Source organism: Castor canadensis, chromosome 14 (genome assembly GCF_047511655.1).
Source record: "Castor canadensis chromosome 14, mCasCan1.hap1v2, whole genome shotgun sequence".
In the NCBI taxonomy this organism is placed as follows: Eukaryota; Metazoa; Chordata; class Mammalia; order Rodentia; family Castoridae; genus Castor; species Castor canadensis.
The window spans coordinates 21,102,496-21,127,518 of NC_133399.1; the positions used below are offsets into that span (position 1 = coordinate 21,102,496).

A 25,023-nucleotide genomic window follows, 5' to 3' on the forward strand; every position below is an offset into this window, starting at 1 on the left:
GCGGCAAAAAAAAAAAACAGTAGCATGATTCTTCATGTTTGAAATGTTTTCTCAAATATACAATGTCACACATTCCTATGTCAAAAGCTTTTAAGAGCCACCCTCAAAGTTTTCAGTACAGTTACTAGGAATACCAAGCAAAAATTTGAAAATAGATCTATGAGTTCCTGAAATGTTAACCATGGGACAGACTCGGGGGGATAAATATTCAGACCAGTGGTTTCCTAAGTCAGCTCAGTTAGTCACAAGTTACACATAAAACAGGAAGTACTTTTAACTCACACAGACCAGAATCAAAAGTCCTCTATGGCTTGGTTTGCTGGACTGTGGACCATGAAGAACAGACACCCAATCTTGCTTCTTCTGGGTAAGTAGAATTATGACAACAGATATAGACAAATAAAGACAGCTGAGAGACACTTATTCTGTCTGAGAATCTTCTGTCTTTTGATTTATTTCTGGCTGAGTTTTTTTTTTTTTTTTTTTTGGCGATGATCCTGGAGGTTGAACTCAGGGCCTCACACTTGCTAAGCAGGTGCTCTACAACTTGAGCTATTGTGCCAAAATTTTTTGTGTGGGGGGTATTTTTGAGATAGGGGCTTACAAAGTATTTGTGGCTTCTCCTAATCTCTGCCTCCTGAGTATCAAGGATTATAAGTGTGAGTCACAGGTGCCCAGCTCTGGCTGATTTTTTACTTCCCTGTAAGTAAGATTAAGGAAGACATTTTTTAAAGATATTTGCTCTTTTATAATAAGTTCTCCAATGAGAAAGTTACTCCTAAAAACTTAATTCCTGAGGGAAAACTTGGGGCTTTCACTATACTACCTGTATTCATCAGGGTTTGCCACAGAAACAGAAATAACAGAGTGCATGTCCAGAGAGAGCAAAAGGCATTTAATGATGTGACCCATGCAATCGTAAAGACTGATTTGGGGCTCAAAAATCCTCAGGATAGGTTTTGATGTAGTGACCCATGGAGGAGTTGATATTTAAGCTCTCATCCAAAAGCAACCAAATGCAGAACTCTCTGTTCCTCAGGAAGTTAGTCTCTTAAAGGCTTTAACTGACTATGTGAGGCCCACCCACATGTGGGGCGGTCTCTCCTTTACCAAAAGCCTACACATTTATTTGCATCTCATCTTTTAAAAATGCTTTCACATGGGCTGGAGAATGGATCAAGTGGTAGAGTGCATACTTAGCAAACCCCAGTACTGCCAAAAACAAAATGCCTTCAGACAATGTCTTAGACTAATGTTTCACCATCCCAGTACCGTGCCTGAATAAATTGACATGGAAAATTAACTGTTACACGTCCTTGACTACTTTTTTTTTCAGAAGAGTAGATAACGGAAGTCTGAAAACTCTAAGTTTTGGGGGGGGAGGTGGGACTGGGTTTGAACTCAAGGCACTTGTAAAGCAGGCGCTCTACTGCTTGAGCCACACCTCCAGTCCATTTTGCTCTGGTTATTTAGAGATAGGGAGGGAAAGGAAGAGGGAGAGAGGAAGAGAGGGAGAAAGGGAGAAAGAGAATTAGGAAGGGGTGCAGACATGAACAGAGAAGGGAGGGGGAGGTAGTGCACTTCAGTAGCAGGTGCCCCTGGGGAGGGGCCCCTGTAGAAACACTGGGAAAGCAGCAAGGACCCCTATAGCCCAGAAAGACTGGAAGGAAGGTGTTGGCAGGGTGTGGGGACCACAAGGGTCATCTTGGGCATGGATCACTTTCTGGGCCAGGCAGAGGGAGTGACTCACAAAACTCAGCTGGTCCATTTTGACATGGAGGGTGTTCTGCTGACATCTGGTCCTGGAGATGCCTGAAGCCCCCTCCCCAGACCACACAGCTTCCCCTGGACACAGGCAAAGCCTGGTGTGTGGGGAAGTTGGCTCCTCCTGGGCTGGAACATGCATCAGGCAGGATCGTGGCTGGGGATACAGCAGGCTACTTCATGGGGACGACTTTCTTTTGAGTGTCTGCCCAGAGGCATGGCCTATGAATCGCCCTCTGGTCCCTGCCTGCTCCTCACTGACCCCCTCTCTGCTCTCTTGCAGCCCTGTGCGTCTTGCTGAGTCCACAGGGAGCTGGAGCCCAGCATGGCCCTGGTGAGTCTGCTGGGAACATGTGGACCCAGGCACAGCCTGAGGAAGGGGACGTCCTCTACCTCCCCTGGGCCCCTCTGGGTGCTGCCAGCCCCACTCCCGCACTCTCTGAGCATGGTCTCTGTCCCCACAGCATGTGCTAAGTGGTGTCCTCCGAACTCTGTATGTGTCAGTGGCACCGCCTGTCGCTGCAAGCTGGGATTCAGTCCACCTGATAAGCTCATCACCAGTCCCACGGGGACCTGTGACGGTACCGAGGCTGGGGCCGTGGTGGGCACACTGGGGATGGTGGGGGGTCAGGAGTCACGGCTGGGGTGTCAGCCCTCAGCCTCAGACCATCATCAAAGACAGAAACAGAAAGGAAAAGAGGACGGGGGAGAGGCAAGAGTGAATAAACCTGGCTTCCTGGAGAGAGGGGACTGGGTCCCAGGAGTTGTGCCTCAAGGTGCCCTCAGAACTAGGAGGGGGACACTGAGCTTCCTGCCCATCTGCCACCCTGCCACTGTCCACGGTGCCCACATCTGAGGTGTCAACCAGAGGACTGAGAGGAGCAGAGCTGCCTGTGAGGTCTTCAGGAATGGCTTGCTCCAGCTGCAGCACCGCCTCAGGGTGCAGCCCGAGACTGTGCCTAGGATCTGAATGACAGCAGGGAGTTAGGTTGGGGAGGAGCGAACTTCCCTGAGAGAAGGCACTCCTTTGGGAGGTGACCCTTTGTCCCATTGATTTGTAGACATTGACGAGTGTGCTGCACCCCTGAAAGTGTCTTGTGGCAAGTTTGCGGACTGTGAGAACACGGAGGGGAGCTACTACTGCACCTGCAGCCCGGGATATGAGCTCGAGTCCGGGGGAAAGAATTTCAGCAACGAGAGTGAGAACACGTGTCGAGGTGAGAGTCCCCTCTCCCCCCACCTCCCTTGTCACCAGCAGACAGGTCCCCTGTCACGCTGCCAAAGTGGCAGGGGGCGCCAGGGCCCCAACCTCGCAGCTGTGTGCATGATGTGAGGTTACTCATTCATAAACCACTGTTGACATGTGAGATGTGATAATATTATTGTAATTCACTGTAAAAAAAAAGTGGGAAAGAATCCCTAGCCTTTAAAGATAAAAGCAAGAGTAGTAGATAGAGCGCCTGCCTAGCAAGTGAAAAACCATCAGTTCAAACCCCAGTACTACCAAAAAAAAAAAAGAAAAGGTATCCTCACCTTTTGTCCACTGTGTGACCTTAAACAAGTTACTCTGCTTCTCTATGCCTCGATTTATCTGCAAAAGGGAAGTATAATAGTGTTTGCTTTTTAGCATTGCTGGGAAGGTGGAGGAGATCCAAAGGCACCTCACAAGCACCCCGACCCCCTGCAGACATGGCCAGGGCGAGCCTGGTCCCAGGATCTGTAGGGATGGCGTGCCAGTGCCCATCCAGCTTTAGGCTCCAAGCAGGGGCGCCTGAGGCGTTCCACAGGTGGAGGCCACAGAAGCCACTGAGGAGGGATGGGGCCCAGGCAGGTCAGCAGCCTGAGGAGGGAGAAGATCTGCAGGTCCCACAGGGTTCCAGGCCACCTACCCCGCTATGAACTCATCCTCAGCACTGCAAAGCCACCTCACAGTTCCTGGCACAGAAAAGGATGCGTTAGCCATGGCTTCTGAACTTTTTTGGGTGTTGTGTTTTCCTAGAGCCCTGCAGAAAACAACCAACTAGGAGGGAGGTAGTGAGCAAGGGGCTGACAAGGCCAAGGCCGGGCAGAGGGTCCAGGACGACCCTGAGGGGTGTCAGCACCCCCACCACCGCATTGCAGAAGGAAAAGAGCCCATAGCCCAGGTCCCAGTCCTGTCCCTCCAGCCCCAAGTGCAGGCAGAATGTCCAGGACAGCAGAAGTGGGAACAGGGCTGAGATGTGTGTGTCCCTACCCCGCCAGTCCATAGGGGCCCCTGTGGGAGGTCATCCACCAGCCTGGGTCAGAGGTCACAGTCTTTGTGCAAATTGGGAAGACCTCCCCCCCACACCTTCCTCGTGGACACAGCCACAGTTTGGTGAACAAAGTCGCTTTCAGCCCATCGGACTGACATCCCTGAGCACTGAGCCACCGCACAGCTGTCCATGTGACCTGGATTCTTCTCGGCAAGCCCTGGCACAGGGTGCTGTGAGCCCTTGTGGGTGGCTGTGGTGTCGAGGAGTCCCTGCTGTGACAGGAGCAAGCCAGGCCTGGAGAGGCTCCACCAGGGGACCCGGCAGAAAAATGGCTCGGCAGGGGTGAGGTGGCACACGCACCCCCTCCCGTAATGGACCCCCAAGGCAGGTGACGGAGAGTATCCTGAGGACGTGCCCACGAGGGGCAGGAGCCTGGGCTCCCGCTCTCTTGACTCCTTTTCTACTTTCCTGATACCGGGTCACCCATCTCTGTCCCATCCCTGACTCCACCAAGGACCACTTCCGGAAGTTCTGAACATCCCCAGCCCATTTGCATCTCATTTGCATAAATCCAAAGCTCTTCCTAGCACAGTGTCTTCTCCCGGTCGCCAGTGACCACCAGGGTGACGCCAGCCCCCTCTGGGGCCCACACAGGCTCAGCTGCACCTGGACCCCCTCTGAGCCACCAGCCACGATGGACCCAAGGACCCATCTGGACGAAGGAGGGTAGAACATGGTCCCCAGCCACCAATCCTGCCTGGAGAAGACGCCTTTTGGTGCTGACCCCCTTTTTGGACACTCAGCCTCTGTCCACTCCCCTCAAGTCACCACCTTGACCAAGCCCAGCAACCCTGGTCCCCCTGGGGGCACTGGAGGACGGTGTGATTGGGGTGGCAGGGGGCATCGACACCCAGAACCACAGAGAATTGGGGGAAGAAGGAAGCTCCAGTCTGGGCCACTCAACAGAAGGAAGGTGTCACTGGGGACCCTGGCCCCTGGCAGACCCTCTCCCAAGGATGACAGCTCAGACCCCTAGGGCCAGGCCATTGGGACAGAAGATGGAAACTGGGCCCGCTCAGCAGGGCCCCCAGGTCTGTCCCTAGTGGTAGACTAAAAAGAGGTGACTGGCACCCCTCCTGTGATGGCTCCTGTCCCCAACTCTGGCACTAAGATCTTGACCATGGCAGGCCTTGCTACAATATGGATTCTCCTGACCACCAGCTTTTGGGCTTCATGCCAGTCCATCTCCACAGCACTGGGTTCTTGGGGGTTCTGTGGATGAAAGAGCGAGTCCTGCTGAGCCCCAAATTTTCATGGAGACCTCTGCCAGTGGACGGTCCTCATGGAATCAGGAAAGAGGACACCAATGGGATCCATGATGGCCACTTGGGGACACAGTGTCTCTGTGGCTCAGTCCCAAGAAGCCCCAAGTGGCTGTGACCCCCTGCCCCAGCTGGCAGCTGAAGAGGTCATGTGTGACACCAGAGTTGGGGCCACCACAGTCACCCTAGGATACCTCCGTGTGAAGTACAGATGGCACCCTCTCTCCAGGGAGGAGACCAGAGTCCTCCAGTTGCATCTGTGTGGGAGACACACACCAAGCCCCAGCCTGAGGCCACCACCACAAGTGTCCCTGGCCCCCTGCAGACGTGGCCAGTGCGAGCCTGACCCCAGGATCTGTAGGGATGGCGACTCGGCACCCACCGGGCTTCAGGCCCCAAGCAGGGGCGCTTGAGGCTTTGCGCAGGTGGAGGCCATGGAAGCATGGAGGGGACTGGAGCCCAGGCAGCCCGAGGAGGGACATCTGCAGGTCCTCTAGGGTTCCGGCCACGGATCCTGCTATGGACTCAGCTGCCAGGAAGGTCTCACCACAGGGCAGGGAGGTGGCAGTACCTTCTGGACCCAGGGTGCCTGTGCAGCCTCAGACCTCACCCCTTTCTCACCTGTCACCTGCCCTACAAAAAGAAAGTGTCACTTCCAGCTCTGCAAAGGGGAACCTCAGCCATGCCCAGGGAATGAGCAAGCGAGAGACCTCCGTTGGGACTCAGTTTCCCTCCTGGTTTCATTGGCCATAAATTGGGGACCATGCGCCCCACTGTGCCCATCTTGCTCAGAGGCCAGGATAAGGGCTCTGACCGTGAAGATGGGGGTCACCGGGCGGTGGCACATGAAATGAAAGCCCTTGGTTTAGGGGGGAGGAGCAGCGAGGGAGAGGGGCCGGTCTGATCCCTGACTTTGTCCTCAGATGTGAACGAATGCATCTCTGGACAAAACCCGTGCCACCGCTCTGCCCACTGCATCAACAAACCTGGAGGCCACCGGTGCCAATGCCGACGCGGCTGGAGGCCGATCCCTGGCTCCCCCGACGGCCCAGACAGCACCGAGTGCGAAGGTCCGAAGCCAGTGGCACTTCCCAGAGGCCGCAGTCCCACATCCCAGCACACTTAGCGGCCCGCAGGGACACCGGGTGCACCTGCTGGGCTGGGCGTCCGTTCATCTGAGGCTGGCTGTGAAAGCCGGGGTCCCCGAGAGGGAGCTGGGGTACCAGCAGCATTTCCGAATTTTCACAACTTGTACATCTGTCCCGCGCGCCGGCCTCTCCACCCTTCCCTTAATGCCGCGTCCATCTCCCCACGGCCTGCGGGCACCAAGTGGTGGACCCAGCCCGGGGACACAGATACAGAAAGAAGGGCTGGGGGCAGGGAGCGGGGAGAGGATTCCGACGGGTCTGGGGCAGGGTCTGACCCTTTCTCTTGTCCCCAGATGTGGACGAGTGCAGCTCTGGACAGCATCAATGCCACAACTCCACCGTCTGCAGCAACACCTTGGGGTCCTACAAGTGCCGCTGCCGCCCTGGCTGGGAGCCGGCTCCTGGGTCCCCCAATGGCCCCAAGAGCACAGTGTGCAGAGGTACCAGACTGAACGTACCAGAACCCTCCACCCCTGCAAACACCGCCCCCCCCTAATGAGCCCCTGTCCTGTCCCCTACAGAGATCCCACTCCCCACCTGGACCCGGCCCGCGGGAGTCCACAGCCAGGTGAGTGGTCCAGCCTGGTCCCAGAGGAGGATCCAGGAGGCAGAAAGTCCTCCAGGCAGCGCCTCCTCCACCCCTTCCCTGCATTTCCCCACCCCACTCCCCCAGGCTCTCTGACCCCTGGTGTCCTCCTGCAGAGTCTCTCCCACTTCTTGGACAAAGTTCAGAATCTGAGCAGAGACTTCAAGCCAGTCAAGGCCCAGAACATCATCCAGGTGAGGGCAGGACCCACGGGAGGCCGGCTGGAGACATCCTATAAAGGGAGGCTGGGGGCGGTGAGGGCTTTGGTCCAGGAGAAGATTCCTACATTCTTGCATCCCACATGGAAAAACCCAGGCAGGACATGTGACTATAGTAAGGGAGGTAATGGAGTTTATTATAGGTGAAGGTTGTGGCATGGTTCCTGCCAGGTGGGACAGAAGAGGACTGGACTGGGGGAGAAAGGGAGGGTTCTTTGATTCATGGCATTTTTAAATTGCCAATAACCTGCAGGGTAGACCCTGGGCTAGGGTGATAGGTCACAATGCACATGTATGGGTGTAATCAGTATTCATGTTTTAAGAAGGGATTTGCAAATGAAAACAGCTCTACCACTAGCAAAGGTCACATGGAGTCTGAGTCCCAATAACTTCCTTTCTCTGCTTTCTCACCTGCCTCAGCAGTGCAGTGGGGTCCTGACATAAGCCCTGCCTCAGGACTGGCAGAAGAGGACACCTTTGGATCCAGTGCACTCCCTCTCTTTTCCCTTGCTCTAACCCAGGGTTTACATCATCCTTGACATTTGTGAAGGGAGTTGACCTTGGAGGTCTGGGTTCCAGAGACACCATGAAGTGCTACCTTTATCCCCAAAGCAGACAGTAGCTGGAGTCTGTTCTGTGTGTCTGAGCAGTCAAGGTCTTCATGCTATCCTTTTGCCCCATGGTCACTGGCTCTGTGTCCCCATCCCTCCAGGGTGTTTTGCAGGCTGTGGATGAGTTTCTGGAGACCCCTGGGGACGTGAAGACTCTGCCAGGCTCACAGCAGCACTGTGTGGCCACTCACCTGCTCCTGGACTTGGAGGGTGTCTTAAGAGTCCTGAGCCAAGCCATGCCTGAGGGGTCAGCCACCTTCAATTATTCTGCAGGCTCCGGTAAGTACCCAGGTCTGCCCCCAGCTCCTGCTTTGCCCATTCCTGCCTCATTCCTCTTCCATCCTCACTAGAGCCAAGTGACCTTGTTGTATCTCACTGTTATTCTTATTAATAAGTTAGAACATTTTAAAAATATGTAAAATCTTAAATGTTATACGTTCACATTGTAATAAATTACCAGCAGGAAAACAATTATGAAAAAGACAGAAACAAGAAAGAAACAGCTCCAGGGGAAAACTATTACTTTGGAAGAAGAGAAATTGGTATTTGTCAGTACTGGTGGCTCACACCTATAATCCTAGCTACTCAGGAGGCAGAGATCAGGAGGATCACCGTTCAAAGCCAGCCCAGGCAAATAGTTCCGTGAGACCTTATCTCGAAAAAACCCTTCACCGAAAAGGGCTGGTGGAGTGGCTAAAGGTGAAGGCCCTTCACCCCAGTACCACAAAAACAAAAAGAAATTGATATTTGATATTTAAATTTGATTTATTTTATTGGGATGAAATTCACCGTTTTAAGTCAGGTATTGTGGTAATTGCCTGTAATCCTAGCACCTGGGAGGGTAAGGCAGGAGAATCATAGTTTGAGGCCAGCCTGGGCAAAAGTTAGTAAGGCCGTGATCTCAAAAACAAACCAGGAAAAAAGTAATAAAAAATTTTTAAAAATAAATTTACTATGGGTATAGAATGAGGTATTCCATCAACAATGTTGAGAGAACTGGGTAACAATTTGGAAAAAATCAGATTAAAGAACAAAATGTAGACCACAATGCAGTAAAAGTAGAACTCAACAACAAAAGTAAAGACAAAAAACATGCAAACAGCTGGAAACTAAATAACTCATTACTTAATGAAGAATGGATCATCGATGCAATAAAAGAGGAAATTAAAAAGTTCCTAGAAGTCAATGAAAATGAAAACACAACCTACCAGAACCTATGGGACACAGCTAAGGCAGTCTTGAGAGGAAAGTTTATAGCCATGAGTGCATATATTAAAAAGATTGAAAGATCCCAAATCAATGACCTAATGATACATCTCAAACTCCTAGAAAAACAAGAACAAGCAAATCCCAAAACAAATAGAAGGAGAGAAATAATAAAAATAAGAGCTGAAATCAACGAAATAGAAACCAAAAAAACCATACAAAGAATTAATGAAACAAAAAGTTGGTTCTTTGAAAAAATAAACAAGATCGATAGACCCCTGGCAAACCTGACTAAAATGAGGAGAGAAAAAACCCAAATTAGTAGAATCAGGAATGCAAAAGGGGAGATAACAACAAACACCATGGAAGTCCAGGAAATCATCAGAGACTACTTTGAGAACCTATATTCAAATAAATTTGAAAATCTAAAAGAAATGGACAGATTTCTAGATACATATGATCATCCAAAACTGAACCAAGAGGAAATTAATCACCTGAATAGACCTATAACACAAAATGAAATTGAAGCAGCAATCAAGAGTCTCCCCAAAAAGAAAAGTCCAGGACCTGATGGATTCTCTGCTGAATTCTATCAGACCTTTAAAGAAGAACTGATACCAACCCTCCTTAAACTGTTCCATGAAATAGAAAGGGAAGGAAAACTGCCAAACACATTTTATGAAGCCACTATTACACTTATCCCAAAACCAGGCAAAGACACCTCCAAAAAGGAGAACTATAGGCCAATCTCCTTAATGAACATTGATGCAAAAATCCTCAACAAAATAATGGCAAATCGAATTCAGCAACACATCAAAAAGATTATTCACCACGACCAGGTAGGCTTCATCCCAGGGATGCAGGGGTGGTTCAACATACGAAAATCAATAAACGTAATAAACCACATTAACAGAAGCAAAGACAAAAACCACTTGATCATCTCAATAGATGCAGAAAAAGCCTTTGATAAGATCCAACATCATTTCATGATAAAAGCTCTAAGAAAACTAGGAATAGAAGGAAAGTTCCTCAACATTATAAAAGCTATATATGACAAACCTACAGCCAGCATTATACTTAACGGAGAAAAATTAAAACCATTCCCTCTAAAATCAGGAACCAGACAAGGATGCCCACTATCTCCACTCCTATTCAACATAGTACTGGAATTCCTAGCCAGAGCAATTAGGCAAGAAGAAGGAATAAAAGGAATACAAATAGGTAAAGAAACTGTCAAAATATCCCTATTTGCAGACGACATGATCCTATACCTTAAAGACCCAAAAAACTCTACTCAGAAGCTTCTAGACATCATCAATAGCTATAGCAAGGTAGCAGGATATAAAATCAACATAGAAAAATCATTAGCATTTCTATACACTAACAATGAGCAAATGGAAAAAGAATGTATGAAAACAATTCCATTTACAATAGCCTCAAAAAAATCAAATACCTAGGTGTAAACCTAACAAAAGATGTGAAAGACCTCTACAAGGAAAACTATACACTTCTGAAGAAAGACATTGAGGAAGACTATAGAAAGTGGAGAGATCTCCCATGCTCATGGATTGGTAGAATCAACATAGTAAAAATGACTATACTCCCAAAAGTAATCTACATGTTTAATGCAATTCCCATCAAAATTCCAATGACATTCATCAAAGAGATTGAAAAATCTACTGTTAAATTTATATGGAAACACAAGAGGCCACGAATAGCCAAGGCAATACTCAGTCAAAAGAACAATGCAGGAGGTATCACAATACCTGACTTCAAACTATATTACAAAGCAATAATAATAAAAACAGCATGGTACTGGCACAAAAACAGACATGAAGACCAGTGGAACAGAATAGAGGATCCAGATATGAAGCCACACAACTATAAGCAACTTATCTTTGACAAAGGAGCTAAAAATATACGATGGAGAAATAGCAGCCTCTTCAACAAAAACTGCTGGGAAAACTGGTTAGCAGTCTGCAAAAAACTGAAACTAGATCCATGTATATCACCCTATACCAAGATTAACTCAAAATGGATCAAGGATCTGAATATCAGACCCCAAACTCTTAAGTTGATACAAGAAAGAGTAGGAAATACTCTGGAGTTAGTAGGTATAGGTAAGAACTTTCTCAATGAAACCCCAGCAGCACAGCAACTAAGAGATAGCATAGATAAATGGGACCTCATAAAACTAAAAAGCTTCTGTTCATCAAAAGAAATGGTCTCTAAACTGAAGAGAACACCCACAGAGTGGGAGAAAATATTTGCCAACTATACATCAGACAAAGGACTGATAACCAGAATATACAGGGAACTTAAAAAACTAAATTCTCCCAAAACTAATGAACCAATAAAGAAATGGGCATGTGAACTAAACAGAACTTTCTCAAAAGAAGAAATTCAAATGGCCAGAAAACACATGAAAAAATGCTCACCATCTCTAGCAATAAAGGAAATGCAAATTAAAACCACACTAAGATTCCACCTCACCCCTGTTAGAATAGCCATCATCAGCAACACCACCAACAACAGGTGTTGGCGAGGATGCGGGGAAAAAGGAACCCTCTTACACTGTTGGTGGGAATGTAGACTAGTACAACCACTCTGGAAAAAAATTTGGAGGCTACTTAAAAAGCTGGACATCGATCTACCATTTGATCCAGCAATACCACTCTTGGGGATATACCCAAAAGACTGTTACTCCAGAGGCACCTGCACATCCATGTTTATTGCGGCACTATTCACAATAGCCAAGTTATGGAAACAGCCAAGATGCCCCAGCACTGACGAATGGATTAAGAAAATGTGGTATCTATACACAATGGAATTTTATGCAGCCATGAAGAAGAACGAAATGTTATCATTCGCTGGTAAATGGATGGAATTGGAGAACATCATTCTGAGTGAGGTTAGCCTGGCTCAAAAGACCAAAAATCGTATGTTCTCCCTCATATGTGGACATTAGATCAAGGGCAAACACAACAAGGGGATTGGACTATGAGCACATGATAAAAGCGAGAGCACACAAGGGAGGGGTGAGGATAGGTAAGACACCTAAAAAACTAGCTAGCATTTGTTGCCCTTAATGCAGAGAAACTAAAGCAGATACCTTAAAGCAACTGAGGCCAATAGGAAAAGGAGACCAGGAACTAGAGAAAAGGTTAGATTAAAAAGAATTAACCTAGAAGGTAACACCCATGCACAGGAAATCAATGTGAGTCAATGCCCTGTATAGCTATCCTTATCTCAACCAGCAAAACCCCTTGTTCCTTCCTATTATTGCTTGTACTCTCTCTACAACAAAATTAGAGATAAGGGCAAAATAGTTTCTGCTGGGTATTGAGGGAGGGAGCGGGAGGGGGTGGAGTGGGTGGTAAGGGAGGGGGTGGGGGCAGGGGGGAGAAATAAACCAAGCCTTGTATGCACATATGAATAATAAAAGAAAAATGAAAAAAAAAAAAAAAAAGATTATGTAAGCAATTTCCAGCTATTTAGTTAAGTGTAGGAGGTAGAAACAGTGGTAACATGCCCTTGTTTCAGTATTTATATTGGGATAGAAATGTGTACTAGGGTTGGTTATTCAACATATGACACTTTAAAGAATATGTGAAACAACAGTGTTCAGAAAATATAGAATGACAGAAAACATAGGCATATTACTAAAGAGAAGGAAGAAAAAAAAAAAAAAGAACAAAATGTATTCTCAGTGTAAAAAAAAAAAGCAACAGGTATGATGATACACACCTGAAAACCCAGCCACTAGGGAGGCGGGGGATAGGTGGACCATAGTCTAGAGCGAGTCCAAGCAGAGTTAGTGGCAGAGCCTAGCCAAAAAACCAACTAAAAAAGCAAAAGGACACAGGAGTGGCTGAAGTGGTAGAACACCAAGTGAGACCTTAAATTCAGTCCCCAGTACCACAAGAAAAAAAAATCACTATTTTAATTCACCAAGCATTCCACATTTCAATGACATTGAGAATTGAGTGCATCCACAAAGTTTTACAACCATTACCTTTATCCCTACATTTTCTTTTTTTATTTGATAGTTTTTTATTAGGATATAGTCGTTTTACAGGGTGACAATTCCAATTAAACTTACATTTTACGTTATTCACATTGCCCCATCATCTCTCCTCATCAACCCCCTCCCCACCCCACTTAAAGCAATTGCAAGAGGTTTCTTAGCTTCATGTAGATATATGATGTCCATCAACCATGCACCATCACCTTAATCTTCACTCACTCTCTCCCTCCCACTAATCACACACACACACTGTGCCTATTTTACAGTCCTGGCTTTCAGTATTAATATTTAAGCTGATATCCGAAGGGGTGTTTCAATGAATGCCCGCTGTATATTTTATTTGGTCCATTCAACCCCTTCCATTGCTCTCCTTTACTCCTTTACCTCCCACCCCCCATTTTTCAACAGCTTTCCATACACATCCTTATTTCTTCTACATTTTCATCACCCTAAAAGTAATCACTGCAGCTACCACACAATCATTCCTTATTCCTCCCTGTCCCCAGCACCTGACAACCAGTAATCCACTTTTGTTTCTCTGTGGATTCCCCTAATCTGAACTTTTAATGTAAATCAAATCATACAACATGTGACCTTGTACTCCTTTCACTTAGCATGCTGTCTTCTTTAATTTTATCAGCATAAGATAGTTGTCCAGGGGGACACATTGTGACATTTACATATGTGCTTAAAATCTATCTTAGATTCACCTCCTCCAACGTCCTCCTCTTCCCCCCCCCCTCCATCCTCATCTTAGAACAATTTCAACAGGTTTTGTTCTTCAATTTTCATATACGGGTACAAAATACATCCACCATATACACTCTTATTTGCCCTTTCCTTATGCCCACCCCCTCTTTCTGGTCCCCCACCCCCAGAAAAGACCATTTTTCCCTGTTTTTGAAGTTTCTGTATCAGTACATCACTCTTCTTCATGGCTGAGTAGTGCTCCACTGTATGGTTAGACCACATTTTGTTTCCTTTTGTCCACTGATGGACATATAGGTTATTCTAGGTTATCTCCACTTTGTGAGTAGCGCTGCTGTGAATATTAATGAACTGGGTTTTGTTTGAAAGATTGTTTTCAATTTCTTTCAGTATACACCTAGCAGCGAAATTACTAAAGTAACATAACTCTGTGTTCAAACTTTTGCAGAACCACCAAACTATTTTTCTAACACGGCTGTGCTATTTTATATTCTCATCACAAATGTTTAAGAGTGACAAACCCTACATCTTCAGCAAAATGGTGTTTCTTCCTCTTCTTTTGCCATGCTGGGGATGGAACCCAGAGTTCCCCCTCCCTTCACTGAGCTACACCACCAGCCCTGTTATGCGTGAGGTGGCATCCCATTGTGGCTTTCATTTGTCATTCTCCAATGACAAATGATGTTTAGTACCTTCTCGTGTTCCTGTTGGCCATTCCTGGGTCTTTTTTTGGAGAAACATCTATTTAAGTTGTTAGCCTGTTTTTGAAAGAGTTCTCTGTCTTTTGGTTGTTGACTTGTGAGAGTTTTGTTAATTTATTTTAAGAATAGACAATGATGAGATATGCAATCCAGAATTGTTGTCTTCAGTTTGACAAGTTGTCTTTGCACTTTCCTGATAATCTTTCCTGGTGATCTTTGCACCGTAGAGAACAGATAAATTTTGAGGAAGTCTATTCTGTGAGAAAATAAGGGGCAGAGAGATGCTCAAACACCAGTACAGGGTTTATTGTTCAGGCAGGAGCCCTGGGGAGGGAGACCCCAGCAAGAGAGCTGGAGCCCACTGCCACACACAAGCTTGAGCTAGATATAGGGGGCTAGTGGAAAAGTACCAGGAAGGTCACTAAGGATACTGTTGCTGGGCAACCAAGAAAGAAAATTTGTAGTTAAGTCACTGTCTGTTCAGCTGTCCTTGGCATCCATCCAGGGAGTTAAAGATTAATAATTGTCCCTTTGTCAGTCTTTGGGGTTGGGTGAGAATTTCTGACAAGCCACCTGCAAGTGGGTAGGTGGTCTGGTGCTGACATGGCTGTCCTCACTGTTAACCCCAACAAATTCTGTTTTTTCTTTCATTACTTGTGCATTTGGTGTCATTGCTGAATACAGAGTCAGAAAGATACCCCTAGGTTTCCTCCCAAGTGCTAATTTTAGGTCTGAAATTTAGGTTTTGACTTATTTGGAGTTAATTTCTGTGTGGTGTGAGGTAGGAGTCCCACTGTCCCGCTTGGTAAAATACCCAGGCAAAAATCCCATTGACCAATGAACATACACCTAAACAATGAAGGACAAGCACATAAAACAGGTCACATAATGGGAGAGGGAGGGTAAAAGAAGAACGTGAAGAAGATGAATATGGATGATGTACTTTCTGCACAAGTATAAATATGGAAAGTAGAAATCACCATAAGAAGGGGACTGAGGTAGAAACAAGAAAGTAGAGGGGATAGAGTTCAGATGTATAGGTTTATTTCTGGACTCTGAAACTTGTTGTCCTGTAGGTCTGTCTCCTGCCAGTAGCACACTGTCTGGATCACTGTTGCTTTGCAGTAAGATTTGAAATCTGAAAGTTTGAGTCCTCCAATTTTAACAATATTTGGGGCAGTATTCTGATCAATTGTGATGCCTTATCAATTTTAAGATGAGCTCTTCTGTTGGGGCAAAATAATATTTACACTAATGTTACTGATAACAGCCGGCTGTTGGGTTATGGATAAGGGTTTTATTGAATCCATACATCACTTTGGATTTTTTTTTCTGGTAGTGGGATTGAACCCAGGGTCTTGTGCGTGGTTAACAAGCACTGTATCACTGAGCAGCACTCCTAGCCTCTGCAGATGACTTTGGGAAGTACTGCCATCTTTACAATCTAGAGTCTCAATAACTGATCGATCAAGAATGCTTTATTTCATATGCCATCTTTAAGTACTTTCAAACACATCTGGAGATTTCTTTATATGGGTCTGCAGTCTCCTTAGTTTAAATGCATTCTTAATATTGGGTTGAAGATTTTGGCATAATTTTACTGCTCTTTTTTAATTTTATTTTATTTTTATTATATTATTGTGCTGGGGATATTTTGAGACATTTACAAAAGTTCTTACAATGTATCATAGGTGAATTCACCTCTCCACCATTCTACTTTATCCCTTCTCCCCCCCATTCCTGGAATAGTTTTAGCAGATCTCATTTTTCCATTTTCATGCAAGAGTATATATTTCCACCATGTTCACCCCCTACACCCCTTCCCTATATCCTCCCCCCTCCAACTGGTGCCAACCCCAACACAGGACCCATTTGCCTTTCAGTTCTCCATTTTTGTTTGATGCATTTTTGGGGAATGCATTATGTGACATACTATACTATACAAACATACTATGATATAGATTTTGAAATATAAAACATATAGTATTCATTATTATATCATATGTTACAAATTGCTTTATATAATATGTACTTTACATATGATTTATATTATTGTTATATAATATAGTATAAATTATACTTTTATGAGTATATAAAATATATATATATAGTATATATTGTATATATATATATATATATATATATATATATATATCTGTCCTAATCTGACTCTTATAATTCCCCAAACTCGCAGAACTGTCCCTGGATGTGCAGGAACAAAGGGAAGGGCATGTCACCTTGAGTCAGAATAAGGCAGAGATGCAGTTGAGCTGGGATCTGGCGCAGGAACCTGGGAACAGAGGTAATATCTGAGATTAGGACAATGTCACTAAGGCCTCGTGGTAAGCACCCAATGTAAAAAACAGAGGGTTAAAAATGAAAGGAAACTGTGGGGGTAGAATGGGGCATCAATAAAGGAACCCATCTAAGGATCCAACCTTGGTCTTGTTCCACAGGCCCATCTGTGGTGGGCCTCATGTCCCTGCCAGGGATGGGCAGGTTGCTGGCTGAGGCTCCTCTGGTCCTGGAGCCTGAGCAGGAGATGGCTAATGAGATAAACAAGGGCTCACTGCAGGTGGCCTCCCTGGTCCTGCTCTCAGACGTCATTTCAGCCTTCCTGAGCAACACAGACACCTGGAACCTCAGCTCCCCGGTTACCTTCACCTTCTCCCACCTTGTGAGTGCTGGTGGGCTGGACCACGGGTGTGGGACAGCATGAGTCTGGGGCACACCTGGCTGTGCATCTCTGAGGTTCATTGGACTCCCCCATAGAGTAGCATCATCGCGCACACACACACACACACACACCAGGAAAGTCAGCCCTTTCCAAGCACTGGTAAGCATCTCTGAGCACAAGAAGCTCCAGCCCACACCTGTGTCCTTTCCTACAGCAGGTGACAACCAGCCCAAGGCATCAGGTACTCTGTGTGTTCTGGGACCATGACCAGAGTGGATGTGGTCACTGGGCCACCACAGGCTGCAGGACGATGGGCACCAAAGACACCAGCACCACCTGCAGCTGCTCCCACCTCAGCAGCTTTGCCGTGCTCATGGCCCACTACCCCACACAGGTGAGGGGACTGCGTGCGACATCTGCTGCTGTATAGCAGACACACATGCAGAGGCTGGAATAAAACTAACTTAGGATCTCACAGTTTTTGTAGGTCACCAGAGCAGCATGGGACCTGAGTTCTCTGCACAGAGTTTGTATTGTTTGGTTCTTCTTTGTTTTGTTTTGTTTGCCATATTGGGGTTTGAACTCGGGGCCTCACACTTGCTAGGCAGGTGTCCTAACACTTGGGCAACTGCATTGGTTATTTTTTAGATAGGGTCTCACTTTATGCCCAAACCAGCCTGCACGGCAATCCTCCTATTTATGCTTCCTTGCATAACTGGGATGACAGGCATGCATCACCCTGCCCAGTCATTGGGTGAGATGGGGTCTTGTGAATTTTTATCCAGGCTGGCTCAAACCACAATTCCCCTGATCTCTACCTCCTAAATAGCAAGAATTACAAATGTGAGCTGTGAGAGTGGTGTGCTCTGCACCACTCTCTGAACACCAGCTCTGCATACAGTTCTTGTCAGGACTGTAACTTCATCCAGGTCCTGATGTCCTCCTCCAAGCTCCCTGGTTGCAGGCAGAATTCAGCTCCTTGTGGCTATAGGACTGAGGTCTCACTTTCTTGTTGGTTGTCACCTGGAGACCACACTCAGATCCTAAGAGCCACTCACAAAATTCCAGTGGCCCTACCAAAGGCCAGCAGGAAAATATGCCTCATATGGAAGTCCTCTTGAGCTTGAACGTGTTTCTCCAAAAAGAGTCCAGATCCTCTGATTAAGCCAGGTCCACCAGGATCAACGCCATATCAGAAAATCAACAGATTTGGGGGTTAAATTCCACCTGCAAAATCCCTCCATGGTAACGCCAAATAATTTTCTTGAGCACTAGGAAGGAAGGAGGGGTGTGTGACAGCAGGGGATGGAGATGTAAGGGCCAAACTGGAATTTTACTAACCACAAGAGGTGGTTCAGGAGCTCAGGAGCTGGAGAAAGGTAGACTGGGTGATAGCCAAGGTCATGGAGGGCCTGGAAAGACAGGTGGATCCACGGTCATTTTGCTTCCTCCTGAAGTCAGGGGAATCAGTCACTTTGTTTAATCAGGTGATCCCAGGTGGTGGGGCTTTTCTTATAAATACCCACATGAAAATAAGCATAAATCAAATCTCAACCAAATTCCAAACCTTGCAGACTCCCAGGGATCTGAGGGCATTCCAATACCTCATTGCTACGTATGCAATCACCACAGTTTTGTTTACTGCTATTTATTTTGTGGTTCAAAATCCAGACAAGAAAACCTGGAAGAGTGTTCCTCAGGTCCTCAGACAACCAAAGCATTCACTTTCTTCTGCACTGTGCTATGGACATTTCACCTTCCTTTAGATATAGTGAACAAATGCCTGTATTTATTTATTTAAAAATAAACGAAAGGTCTCTAGGTGATTTTTAATGCATATTAAATTTTGAGACCCTTTGGTGTAAAGACAAAAAAAGGCTGATTACCTTAATATATAAAGAGCTCCCACAAGCCAGGTGCCAGTGGCTTAAAGCTGTAGTCCTAGCTATGAGGGAGGCAGAGATCAGGAGGATTGCGGTTTGACGCCAGCCTAGGCAAATAGTTTGTGAGACCCCATTTCGAAAATACTCAACACAAAATCAAGGCTGGTGGAGTGCCTTAAGTGGTAGAGTGCCTGCCTAGCACATGTGAGGCCAGTACTGCAAAATATTACTCCCTTTACCCAAGAATCTGATTGTAAATGTGTCCAGGAGCAGGCACTGCTCAATTGAGACAAGTAGTGTCTGTGGTGGGGCGTCCAGCCCTGGACATCCAGGTACAGATTCTGCTGTGTGGCCCCATGTGACTGGGACAGAAGAGCATCAACCTCAGCCTGTTGGTACACACACACACACGCGCACACACACACACACACACACACGCACGCACGCCTCCCGCATGCACACATGAGCTTAGCTAACCCACGTCATGGGCTTTGTCCTGAGAAAGGACCCTCTTCTACCTCAGCCCTTCACGGAGCTTGATCCATCTTTTCAAGAATGCCTCCAAGGCTTCTTAAAAATCTAAACACAGATCTACCATTTGATCCAGCAATACCACTCTTGGGGATATACCCAAAAGACTGTGACACAGGTTACTCCAGAGACACCTGCACACCCATGTTTATTGCAGCACTATTCACAATAGCCAAGTTATGGAAACAGTCAAGATGCCCCACTACCGACGAATGGATTAAGAAAATGTGGTATCTATACACAATGGAATTTTATGCAGCCATGAAGAAGAACAAAATGTTATCATTCGCTGGTAAATGGATGGAATTGGAGAACATCATTCTGAGTGAGGTTAGCCTGGCTCAAAAAACCAAAAATCATATGTTCTCCCTCATATGTGGACATTAGATCAAAGGCAAACACAACAAGGGGATTGGACTTTGAGCACATGATAAAAGCGAGAGCACACACGGGAGGGGTGAGGATAGGTAAGACACCTAAAAAAACTAGATAGCATTTGTTGCCCTCAATGCAGAGAAACTAAAGCAGATACCTTAAAAGCAACTGAGGCCAATAGGAGAAGGGGACCAGGAACTAGAGAAAAGTTTGGATCGAGAAGAATTAATTTAGAAGCTAACACGCATGCACAGGAAAGCAATGCGAGTCAACTCCCTGTATAGCTATCCTTATCTCAACTAGCAAAAAACCCTTGGTCCTTTCTATTACTGCTTATGCTCTCTCTTCAACAAAATTAGAGATAAGGGCAGAATAGTTTCTGCCTGGTAGTGAGGGGGGAGGTAAGAGAGGGGACGGGGGAAGGGAGTAGAAATGACCCAAACATTGTATGCACATATGAATAAAAGAAAAAAGGGATGTCTCCAAATCTAAAACTGTGCTGTGTGTGAAGACAGTAGGCGGTTGAATAAGAGGGGAGCAGGGTGACAGAGAAAGAGTAAGCAATACAGGGGTCCATCTGGCTAAAGCACGACGCACACGTGCGAAATATGGAGGCGAAAGCCCTTCAACGGTCACAGTGCACTTAAACACAGGAAGGACAAGAAGGTACAACAGGTCTTGTCCCCGGGGTGGGCATCAGTGGGAGAGAAGAGCGTGAACACAGAGGGTGAAGGACGGCGAATGTGGTCGATGTACTCTGTGTTTGAAAATAGAATAAGGAAACCTGTTGAAATTGTTCTAAGAAGGTGGAGGGGGGATGAGGAAGAGTGATGGAGGGGGTAAATGTAATTAAGATACGTTGTAAGCACATATGTAAATGTCACAACGTATCCATTGTACAACCAATACATGGCAATAAAAAAGAAACTCTACAGCTCTGAATCTGTAGTCACTTACCCACCAAATTCAATACTTACCTGGTCCCCACAGTCTAGAATTTTTTGAGCCACATAACAAGAATGGTGGGGGGACCACTAACCCAGAGAGGACACTGTGACCATGCCCTCTTCTTTTGGGACCCAGGAGGAAGACCTGGCGCTGACTGTCATCACCTATGTAGGGCTCAGCCTGTCTCTGCTGTGCCTCCTCCTGGCGGCCCTCACCTTCCTGCTGTGCAAGGCCATCCAGAACACCAGCACCTCGCTGCACCTGCACCTCTCCATCTGCCTCTTCCTGGCCCACCTCCTCTTCCTCACGGCGATCGACCGAACGGAGCCCAAGGTACTGGTGGAGTCCCAGCTCCTGCCCTGCCCCAGGAACTACACCTTGGGTTCTGGGGCAATTTAGAGGGGTAGGTACCAATTTCCCATTGTCTGACTCAACTAGAAAACAAATCCTCCAGTTTAAAGCTCCTTCATACGTGGCTATACACTGTTTAATGAAAGGAGTTGCATCATTGGACAGTTTTGTCATTGTGGGACTATCATAGAATGCACTTGGTGTAGGACAATCACAGATGTGACCTCCTGATATAATCAAGGTAGACAGTAAGGTGGAGATGATGTATGAAGCTGCTACTGGTGTAAACTTTAACAGGAAAATGTTTCATTATTTTCTTGGCTGTACTGGGATTTGAATTTGGAGCTTTAGGCTTGCAAAGCAGGTGCTGTTACTACTTGAGCCACTCCACCAACCCTTTTTTCTGTTGGGAACTTTCTTTTTTTTTTTTTTTTTTTGTGTTTGTAACAAGGAAACAAATTTATTGATTTTAAAAGACAAGACACCATTTTGTTTTGAAAAACACAAGAAAGCTAGCCTGAGTTCAAGTCTGAAATATTCAGAAAAATCCTACTAATATCTTTAGTATGTTCCAGTCATTTGTTTAAACAACACACTAAAAGTTAATATATATTTTTATAATTATAAAAGTTCCCCAGTTATTGTACAGTACACAATACAAATTGCCCACAAACTATTACTTAGCTCCTGCCAATTTTGAGAGGACATGATATACTAAAAGATTTAGCATTTCTCACAAAAATCACATCAGGAAATACGTATTTACAAAATCAAATACATTATACAAAAAACCATCACATGTTATTCGGTAAAGATGTTTTTAAATAATTAAAAAGTTTATTCAACTGTAGCCCAAAAACTGGAAAAGAACATTACATTATCTCACACATACAATCTCTACAAAAGTTGCTTACCTCATTTACATAATATATTCAGTTGATTGTAAAATAAATGTTGAAATATCTCCTAGTGTTACTATGTTTCTGTGCTTGTGGGACTGAATAATGTAATCTGCCACTTACTAAGTGAAATTTAAATGATGGCACTTAAAAAAAATACAGTATCTTAAAAAAAACACAATGAAAGAAGTTTTACCTAGAAGGTACGAAAGCCCTGAGTGATAGTAGAATTACTGATTGGTAAGCACTACCATTAACCTAATTAAAAGTTTACCACCTCAGGCACAAATTTCCAAGTTTTCTCAAGGCACACACTTAAAGTTTCTGTAACCAACACATTGGTCACCACCATAGATCCAAATTGATGATGGAGATGAGTAGAGAAAAAATTTGCTTTGGTACAAAAGGTGCTTTTTAAATGAATAAAATTCAGTACCTCCTTTATTGGGTCATTTAAAATTGTGTTCAGCAGGTTAAAACAAGGCAATCATTTGTTCAGAAATAATAATTTATTGAAGAAAAATTTACTTGGTTATCAACAGTTTTAAAATTTTTCTTTCCTCCCCAGAATCAAAATTCTTCTAACTGTTGGGAACTTTCGAGATCAGGTTTTGAGAACCTCTACTTCTGATTTCTGCCTCCTGAGTAGCTAGGATTCCAGGCGTGAGCCACCGGGGCACCAGGAAGAAAGTGTTTTTATAAGTAGAAAGGGCAAACTCTAAAATAATGAGAAAAGCACAAACCAGTCGCGTGAGCATTTGCCAGTGATATGTATCATCCATAATCGTATTTCTGTACTTTTCTCTAATTGGCAGTGTGGTAGGTTTATTTACACTGGCGTCACCACAAATACATGAGTCATGCATTACCCTACGATGCACTATGATGTTTTAATGGCAAGACATCACTGGACATAGGAATTTTGCAACTCTTATCACAGTGCTATGAGTCCACCATCACATATTCAGTCCATATTTGAACAACAATTACGCAGTGCACAATGGAATACCAGAATTCTCCCTACTATCAGGACGCAGGAGAGTTCTGAGCCACACTCAGACCCTGACAGCTCCTCTGGTGTCTCCCCCCACACTCCCAGGTGCTGTGCGCCATCACGGCGGGCGCCCTGCACTACCTCTACCTGGCGTCCTTCACCTGGATGCTTCTGGAGGGCCTGCACCTGTTCCTCACTGCGCGCAACCTGACGGTGGTCAACTACTCCAGCAGGAGCAGAGTCCAGGGCAAGGTCCTGCTCCCCGTGGGCTACGGAGTCCCAGCTGTGATTGTGGCCATCTCTGTAGCATCCAGGCCTCACCTGTACATGACAACATCCCGGTGAGCACAAATTCCACCTGTCCTTATCTCATCCAGCATGTCTGTGGCCATCACGAGAGCCACAGTGGCATTTTGAATATTTCAGGGCTCAATATGCAGAGAGAACGTCTTTCTTGGAAAAGATTATACTAACTAAAGAGAGTATCTTTATTTTTAATGTTATTAGTGCATAATAGTTGTACAGGGGGTCTCATTTTGACATTTCCATATATGTGCATACAATGTACCCCAGTTTGGTTCATCCCCTCCATTATTCTCCATTATTCCCCCCTTCTTAAAGTGACTTCAGCAGGTCTCAATATTCCATGTTCATGCATGTGTAGAAAATACATTAACCACATCCACCCTCCTTTACCTCTTCATTTTCCCTCCCCCTGCTATTTCCTACCTCTTAGCATGACCTGTTTTACCGTCCTGACCTTCATTCTTTTAAGTGTCTGTTCACTGTTCAGTGGAGTTTTTCCTGTAAATATATTGTACTTTGATCCGTCTAGCCCCCTTCATTACTCTTCCTTAACCTCTTCCCCCTACCCTGTATGTTCAGCAGTTTTCAGTACATTTTGTTGTGCCTTGTTCCTACACAGATGCGATGTATTTCAATATTATTCAAGAGAGCATCTTTCTTTTGGCTGTGCTGGGGTTTGAACTTAAGGTCTCACACTTGCTAGGTAGGCATTCTACCACTTGAGCCACCCTGCCAACCCATTTTTAGCATTGAGCATTTTCAAGATAGGGTCTCACAAACTATTTGCCTGAACTGGCTCTGAACCTTGATCTTCCTGATCTCTGCCTCCTGAATAGTGAGGATTACAGGCATAAGCCACTGGCGCCCAGTCTCAAGAGAGTATCTTTAAACTGTTATCCTAGAAACAGCAAAAAAGAAATCAAATCAAAAGAATGACTTAGGACATCTTTTGTTTTTTTTAAATTTAACCTGGGTTTTTCTTTAATCCAAATCATATAGGACACTCCAGTTTATCATTGGGAAAAATAGAGTAGATTTAAATAATCAAAATAATAGGGAGGGCTGAGGATGTAGCCCAGTGGAAGAGCACTTGCCTACCATGTGCAAGGGCCTGGGTTCAACCCTGGTATTAAGTAATAATAATAATATTAACAATAATAAGCTGGAGGTGGTGGTGGAAGACAATCACCAAACTCATGATGGTGGTTATCTCTGGGATACAAAGGGGATGCAATTAATAGGGGATACTGTGTTATTTTTGTGTCACTGTGACCAAATATCTGAGTAAAACAACTTAAGGGAGGAAAAGACTTATCTTGGCTCATGTTTCAGAGGACTCAGTCCATCATGGTGGGGAGGGTGTGGCAGAGTAGAGCAGCTCACATCATGGTGGCCAGGAAGCAAAGACAGGAGTGGGCCAGGGCAAGACATGTCTTTCAAAGACATGTTCCCAGTGACCTTCCTCCTCCAACCAGGTCTACCTTCCATAGCTCCACTACCTCCCAATAATCTATTCAACTTTTGAATTCATCAA

At 45.6% G+C, this 25,023-nt stretch overlaps 1 protein-coding gene across 3 annotated transcripts in view; it reads left to right on the forward strand.

Moving 5' to 3' along the window:
- Window positions 1-303: 303 nt before the first annotated feature.
- The window catches only part of Adgre2 (adhesion G protein-coupled receptor E2), a 40,546-nt gene continuing 15,826 nt past the window's right edge, over window positions 304-25,023 (forward strand). For 2 of the 3 annotated variants that reach the window (XM_074053926.1, XM_074053925.1), the window contains exons 1-14: window positions 304-367; window positions 2,048-2,098; window positions 2,229-2,345; window positions 2,826-2,981; window positions 6,244-6,390; window positions 6,762-6,908; window positions 6,990-7,036; window positions 7,171-7,248; window positions 7,985-8,162; window positions 16,720-16,827; window positions 16,982-17,202; window positions 17,417-17,596; window positions 21,075-21,272; window positions 23,289-23,524. In XM_074053926.1, coding sequence (XP_073910027.1) covers window positions 307-367; window positions 2,048-2,098; window positions 2,229-2,345; window positions 2,826-2,981; window positions 6,244-6,390; window positions 6,762-6,908; window positions 6,990-7,036; window positions 7,171-7,248; window positions 7,985-8,162; window positions 16,720-16,827; window positions 16,982-17,202; window positions 17,417-17,596; window positions 21,075-21,272; window positions 23,289-23,524 — 1,925 coding nt within the window. In that variant the 5' untranslated portion in view covers window positions 304-306. The remainder of the gene's footprint in view (window positions 368-2,047; window positions 2,099-2,228; window positions 2,346-2,825; window positions 2,982-6,243; window positions 6,391-6,761; window positions 6,909-6,989; window positions 7,037-7,170; window positions 7,249-7,984; window positions 8,163-16,719; window positions 16,828-16,981; window positions 17,203-17,416; window positions 17,597-21,074; window positions 21,273-23,288; window positions 23,525-25,023) is intronic. The other variant, XM_074053927.1, reaches the window with a different exon arrangement.